Source organism: Peromyscus leucopus, chromosome 1 (genome assembly GCF_004664715.2).
Source record: "Peromyscus leucopus breed LL Stock chromosome 1, UCI_PerLeu_2.1, whole genome shotgun sequence".
Lineage (NCBI taxonomy): Eukaryota > Metazoa > Chordata > Mammalia > Rodentia > Cricetidae > Peromyscus > Peromyscus leucopus.
This window is the reverse complement of record NC_051063.1, coordinates 76,851,670-76,858,793: the sequence shown is the minus strand read 5'-3', so window position 1 is coordinate 76,858,793 and position 7,124 is coordinate 76,851,670. Positions and strand designations below refer to the sequence as shown.

Genomic DNA, 7,124 nt, shown 5'->3' with positions numbered 1-7,124 from the left:
CTGGCGACTTTGGGGAGAACGGGGTCGCTTTCCCTGAGATCGCCGGCCCGGGGTTGTGGGGTTCCGGACACCTGGGCATGTGGAGGTGTGCTTCGGGTCGTCTGGAGCCGGCCGACTCCCAGACAGGAGCCGTGGGCGTTCCCCTCGAAGGCCCCGGGATATTTTTGGTGGCCCGGGTCGTGGGGTTCCCCAGGGATCTCTGCCCACGGGCCAGACTGCTGGGGTTCGGTCTCAGCTCCACCCAATCATGTGGCCTCTGGGCTCCGCCCCTGCCCCAGTTCCTGTTTCGGCCCCTGGGCCTTATAGACGCCCCGTTCTCCTCCTCCTCCCGCCGGGGCCGCCGGAGATGGGGTCCCGCCCGCGCCGGGGCCAGCCCCTCCCGGGGTCCCCGGGCGCCCCGGCCCCTCGGTGACCGTCGGCGCTGGGGGTGCGGCCGCTCTCAGGATGAAGGGCGGCGAGGGGGACGCGGGCGAACAGGCCCCGTTGAACCCGGAGGTGGACAGCCCCGCGGGCTCCGCCACGTACCGGGAGTTCGTGCACCGCGGCTACCTGGACCTCATGGGGGCCAGCCAGCACTCCCTGCGGGCGCTCAGCTGGCGCCGCCTCTACCTCAGCCGGGCCAAGCTCAAAGCCTCCAGCCGCACGTCTGCCCTGCTGTCGGGCTTCGCCATGGTGAGGGGCGGGAAGGGCGCACCGGGTGGGCGAAGCACGCGGTGGGCTCCGGGGCGAGGAGGCGAGGGAAGGAGATGGGGCCCAAGGGAGGGCAGGACGGAACACGGGGGTTTCTTCGGGGTACCGAGAGGAAGGAGATCTCAAGCGACCGGAGAAGCCCCTTATGTCGGGGACAGGGCTGTAGGAGACACGGCCCCAAGGATGTAAACAGACTGGAAGAGGATCGATCCCGGAGGGGAGAAGTCTGTTCTCACCGAAGGGGCTCAGTTACCAAGTCCTCGCGAGTGGAAAGGCAGTCGAGCTGAGTGAGAGCCGCTATCAGCCGGGTCAGGGGAAGGGGGCTAGGGGGTGGAGGCCCCCCAACTGCAAGACCAGCCCCCGGGAAGATGCCCCCGCCTCTCCGAAGGCACAAAGAATGCTAGAATTGACCCGAAAAGTAAGGCGCCCGCGAGGAAGCTGCCAGGGAAGGAAGCTGATGAGGGAGAGAGCTGATAAGTGAGTCTGATAAACCGCCTGTGTGGGAGGAGGATGATCAGCTAACGGTCCCAGAGTGGCCTCAGGAAGTGGGACTGAAGAAGATTCCAGAGTGCAGTCCTCAGATGTGTCCTGGTTCCTCCCTGCTCGGGCCAGCTGTGCGACCCCGAGCTGATCTGCACCCCCGCTGCCGTCAGTAGGAAGTTGTGAGATCGCAGAAGGTGCTGTCTTTGTGGTTTGCCAAGCTTCTCTCCAGGGGAGCTGGGAGTGTTATGGAGACCCCTAGAACTAGGTGTGTGAAGACAAGCTCCACTTACCGGAGGAGCTTCAGAGTCGTGTGCTGAGTGACCTGGGTGGAAACTGATGTTTTGAGGAGAGAACTCAGCAGGAGAAGGGTGTGGAGTGAGCCTCTCTGCTAGGTTAGGATTTCACCCCAGGGTTGGAGTGGGGAGGAGAAAACAGGCCTGGAGGAAGGGCATCCTTCAGAACATACCCTTGAGTAAGTAGACTTTGGAGGGAGCTAAGGTGAGGTCAGAAGTTACCGGGCTTATTATCCCCCTCTGTTCTGCAGCCTCAGTAACTGAATGAAAAATCCAACCCTGAAGGTTGGTCTTGGTCTATGGTGATTATGAGGGGCCCAGATTCCCCAGGGCACCCCACTATTCCTGATGAGGATGACATTTGACACCAGGAATCCATCATCACCAAAAAGAGAAGGGCACAGTAACCCCCCTTGAGGGAGCCCAGCCCTGTGGCCCAGCCTGCTTCTAAAGAACAGTTCAAGCTGCAGAACTTGCCCATCACTGGGCTGACAGCATCAGAGTGATCCTTCCCTGAGGATCAGCAGGCTGGGTGTGTAGGTTCTGGGAACAGGGACTTACCCAAGTCCTAGCGAGAGAAGGCTGGGTCAGATCCTGGGAGAAACCAGAACTAAGGCTGGCCCAGATCCCTGTTTGTGAAAACACCTATCTACTATCTGCCATGGCCCAGTTTCCCAAAATACTGTATTTCCTCACCACCACTGCCTCCCTGCACCTCCCCTTCTGGCCCCAGTGCGATCTCCAGGGTCCTTGAGAAACAGAAGTGAGGAGAAGTCCTCTTAAATCCAGGTGGCTTTCCCGGGCGGTGGTGGCGCACACCTTTAATCCCAGCACTCAGGAGGCAGAGCCAGGCGGATTTCTGTGGGTTAGAGGCCAGCTTGGTCCACAGAGGGAGTTCTAGGACAGCCAGGGCTGTTTCATAGAGAAACCGTCTCAAACACCACCCCCCCCCCAAGAACAAAAATCCCAAAATGCCCTGAGTTAGAATAACATAACAAATTATATTCAAAGGCTGTGGATAGAACTCTAGTTGGGAGAGTGTTTACCTACCATTCAGGAAACCCTAGGTTCAATCTCCAGCATAAACCAGAAACGGTAGAGCATACCTATATTGCCAGGACTTAAGGAAGAAAGAAGTAAAAAAGCCAAGGTTGTCCTTGGCTATAGAGAGGTCCTAGGCTAGCCTGGGCTCCATGAAGTTCTGTTTCAACAAACATTCAACACTGGACCAGGTACAGTCAGTGCTCATGGAGTAGGTGTGACTAGATGGTCAGTTTTTCAGACAAGACGACAAGGTCTTGAGATGTTGAGGAACAGCAAGCAAGTGCAGGATGTGAAGTTCAGCAGCCTTTAGAGCCCAAATTTGTACATCAACTCAGATGTTTGCAGAGTCCAGCCTGGCTGGGTGGAGTCACACAGTCAAGAGACTCCCTGACCTGTCAAAAATGAACAGCTATGATTCAGTTTGGCTAGTTGCCGTATTTGAATGTGGACTTGGTGTGACTGGATTGCTAGGGTTTTAGACTGATTTGGAAACATACAAAGCTTCTTAAATAATGTTAAGAATTGGCGGCTACTACTTTTTTTTTTTTTAAAGTGTCTTGGAGGTTAGCATTATCTCTAATAGTGATTGGTCTGCCTGGCTCTATTCATAGCAGTTAATGTGTGTTTAACGTTCTCAACAAGCCTATGATCCCCATTTTTTTTTTTCAGGTAGGAAATTGAGGGAGGCACTTGCTCAGATTATACAGCTGGCCAAGGTAGCAGCACATAACTGTAATCCTTCTCAGGACATTGAAGCAGGGGGATAGTGAAGTTGAGGCAAGTCTGGACTAATGGACTCTTGGGAAATTACAGATTGTAGAGCTAAAAATGGACCCACGAAGCCCAGAGGGTTTTCGTTTGCTCTTGAGACAGTGTTTCTCTGTGTAGCCTGGGCTGTCCTGGAACATACTATAGACCAGGCTGGCCTCAAACTCACAGAAGTCCTCCTGACTGTGCTTCCCAAGTGCTGGGATTAAAGGCCTGTGCCACCACTGCCAGCTGATATATAATAATATAATATGATATAATATAAAATATAATAATGTTCACTATGTAACCCTGGTACTCCCTAGTTGTGGCATTAAAGTCACTTTTGGTTCTTTTGAAATGAAGTTTCCCTTATGTAGCTTAGGCTGCTCTCAAACGCGAGGTCCTCCTGTTTCAGCTTCCCACATGATAATAAGTGTGTGTCACCACTCCAGCCTGAGTCTGCTTTTGGGGGTGGGGGGTTGGAGTTGGGGATTGAACCTAGAGTCTTGTGAATGCAGGCAAGGTCCTGCCGCTGAACTACATCCCCAGCCCCTGAGTCTGTGCTTTGTTGGTTTTAAAGATTTATTTATTTCATGTGTATGGTGGTTTTGCCTACATTCACCATGTGCATGCTTGGTGTCATGAATCTCCAGACAGTTGTGAGCTGCCATGTCAATGCTGGGATTTGAACCCAGGTCCTCTAAAGGAACAGCCAGTGTTCTTAACCAGTAAGCCATCTCTCCAGCCCAAGCCTGTGCTTTTTTAACCTGTATGTTATAACCAGGTAAAAATTCAGAAAAATGTTAGCAAGTCCATTTGATAGCGAAGTGAAGAAATCAAGGTCCAGGACACAGGAAAGCCTTTTAAGACTCAGTAACTGAAAGGCATGGTGGCTTATCCCAGCACCATGGGAAAGCTGAGACAGGAGGATCACAAGTTTCAGCCCAACCTGGGCTGCCTAGCAAATCCCAGACTAACCTAAATTATACGAGTAAGACACAGTTGGGTGGTGGTGGTACATGTCTTTAATCCCAGCACTTGGAAGGCAAACACAGGCAGATCTCTGAGTTTGAGGCCAGTGTGGTCTACAGAGTGAATTCCAGAACAGCCAAGACTACACAGCAAAAACCCTGTCTCAAAAGACAACAAACAAAAAAACCCGAACCAGTAAGACCCTACCCCAGCAAAGCGGGTGGGGTGGGCAGGGGGAGCTGAGCATCATCTTCTGGGCACTGTTCTGAGTTGTAGGGATGCAGCAATGATGGTGCTTCACAGGCAGAACAGAACCCTGTGAAGATGCTGCAGGGACTCAGTGTCCGCCATCTTGTGCCCACAGGTGGCCATGGTGGAGGTGCAGCTGGAGAGTGATCATGAGTACCCACCCGGCCTGCTGGTGGCCTTCAGCGCCTGCACCACTGTGCTCGTGGCTGTGCATCTCTTTGCACTCATGGTCTCCACATGTCTGCTGCCCCACATCGAAGCCGTGAGCAACATCCACAATCTCAACTCTGTCCACCAGTCACCACACCAACGACTCCATCGCTACGTGGAGCTGGCCTGGGGCTTCTCCACTGCCCTGGGCACCTTTCTCTTCCTAGCCGAAGTTGTTCTGGTCGGCTGGGTCAAGTTTGTGCCCATTGGGGCACCCATGGCCAAACCAGCTCCTGTGGTACCTGTGTCCCAGGTGCCACCGGTGACCGTCTCCCTTAGTTTAGCTTCCAACCTCACACCATCCTCTGCTTCTGTAGGCACATCACAGCAGCCTTCCAAAGCCTGCCCACCCCGGCAAGTGTGTGGTGCTGCCCATGGGCCAGGCTGGCAGGCAGCTATGGCCTCCACAGCAATCATGGTACCTGTGGGACTTGTGTTTATGGCCTTTGCCCTACATTTCTACCGATCCTTGGTGGCCCACAAGACAGACCGCCACAAGCAGGAGCTGGAGGAACTCAGTCGCCTGCAGGGGGAGCTGCAGGCTGTGTGAGCCTGGCTTCCGACTCTTGCCAACATTGACTCCCTGTGTCTGCAGGGATCTCCAGACCTCCTTCCTTGCCCCAGACGGGAGCCACCTCCTATAAACTACTCTCAGGTAGAGGCCGAGTTCCTGCTCAGAGTCCCACACTCCCAGGGCTCTTCCCTGTTATGTCCCAGTGGGGTTTGTAAGCTCCGCTGATTGGCTGGAGGGTCTCAGTCTCAGGAGGCCCTCCTGGGGTCTTGAGTGGTGCGGAGCAGCTGCTTGCTCCCCTGCAGAGAGGCGACATGCCTGCACAACCATCCTCCAAGGCAGTCAGCCCTTGCTTATGTACGATCTACTTTACAGTTGGCATCCTGGGAGAGATTTTACCTGTCATGGTTTGATGGGTTCCCCATTCCTGGTTTGACTGTTGTGGAGGATCTGAGTGTTTGGTCCTAGGATGAACCACTCCCCACTTGGTGGCTTGTGCCTGTCGCACTGATCTCAGCTCGTCTGGCTCATATTTGACTAGAGCTGGGGAGGAGGAATCTCTGAGAACCGAGGGATTGGGCTGCTAGTTTGACTCCTTGACAAGGGTTGGATGAGTTTGTAAAGGAGAAAATTCAGCCCCTAGAACGCAGAGCTCTCCAGACACTGAATTTTTGATGCACCTTGTTTTGTTAATAAACTGTGTCTCACATATGTTCCTGTGGCTGTGAATGGGGTGAGGGGGAAACCTTGGGTAAGGTTACTTGTTCCTAAGGGTCAGGTGGAGGTAACGTACCTGGTGTGGGGTATGAGTCCATCAGGTGCCGACGAGGGCTGAACTTCTGAATGTGGTCAGTTATTCAGAGACCAAGGCTTCTGAACTCTTCTTCCTAGACTCAGGGTTTCATGTAAATTTCTTTCTTGGATGATCACTTTGTGCTATGGGACTAGTCGTAAGTTCTCTCATTTAGTCCTGGCAGCCATCTCAATAAACAAGCCTATCTTTTCCATTTAGGAGAGGCAGCTGAGGCCAGGAAGGCTGATGATCTTGCCCACAGCTACAGTGTGTGCCTTGATTACCCTTATATAGGGATTTCTGAAAGAAACAAAAGACTTGGTACCCTTCAACTGGGACAAAACAGAGGAACATCATCTCCTGTGTCTTCATGTAGCTTTTTTTTTTTTTTCTCAGCCTCATAATTTTAGAGCACAATTCCTGTCAATCTTGTGGTGAGAGACCTTGGACAGTCTTCATTTTATTATCTGGTCAATTAAAATGTAAAACCAAGCTCCAATAGTTTTCCCTTCACTGTTGTGAGGGTTGCGGTAAGTCTTTGGTGACCAATGGCCATCCATTCTTGGAGGGAGGTCAATATAATGAGGGACTGGTAGAGGGGCCACTTAGCGCATCCTCAGCTCAGCGAGTAGACCTGGTGGGAACACCTGTGTTCACCGGATGAGAAGAGTGTTCAACCTTGGGGCAATCTCAGCAGCCGGCTCCCGAGTGAAACCCCAGCCTAGGAAATGCCTACGGATAACTGGGTTACTATCAGACCTTTGCTTTCATAGGACCCACTGAGGGGTCTTTAGGCCTCTCTTAAACTTAACAGGTGAACCCCGAGACAGCTTAAAATCTAGTTACACCTCCCGTGGGTTCCGTCTCCCCGTTGGTCAAATGGACATTTTAAGACAGGCCCAAAGGAGATGTGACTAGGGTGCTGGCCTAGCATGCACGAAGCCCTAGGTTGGATCCCCCAGCACCCGATACTCCGGCTGGGGTGGCGCACACCTGCAATCCCAGCCCTCGGGAGAGAGGGGCAAAAAGATCAGGAGTTCGAGGCCATCCTCCGGGGCGCAGCAAGCTCGATGTTATTCTGCCCGAAAAACAACAGCAGGGGCCCGAGGAGAAGAGCGGCAAGAAAGCG

At 53.3% G+C, this 7,124-nt stretch overlaps 1 protein-coding gene across 1 annotated transcript; it reads left to right on the top strand.

Annotated features, from left to right (window-relative positions):
- Positions 1-299: 299 nt before the first annotated feature.
- Positions 300-5,913, top strand: Orai3 (ORAI calcium release-activated calcium modulator 3). The gene is made up of 2 exons (XM_028885613.2): positions 300-672; positions 4,597-5,913. The coding sequence occupies exons 1-2, from the start codon at positions 445-447 to the stop codon at positions 5,239-5,241; spliced, it is 873 nt and encodes a 290-aa protein (XP_028741446.1). The 5' UTR covers positions 300-444; the 3' UTR covers positions 5,242-5,913.
- The last annotated feature ends 1,211 nt before the right edge of the window (positions 5,914-7,124 follow it).

Coding starts and splice junctions, on each gene's coding strand:
- Orai3 (XM_028885613.2), top strand. CDS start 445: ATGAAGGGCGGCGAGGGGGACGCGGGCGAACAGGCCCCGTTGAACCCG. Junction 673..4,596: donor TGCTGTCGGGCTTCGCCATG/GTGAGGGGCGGG, acceptor TTGTGCCCACAG/GTGGCCATGGTGGAGGTGCA.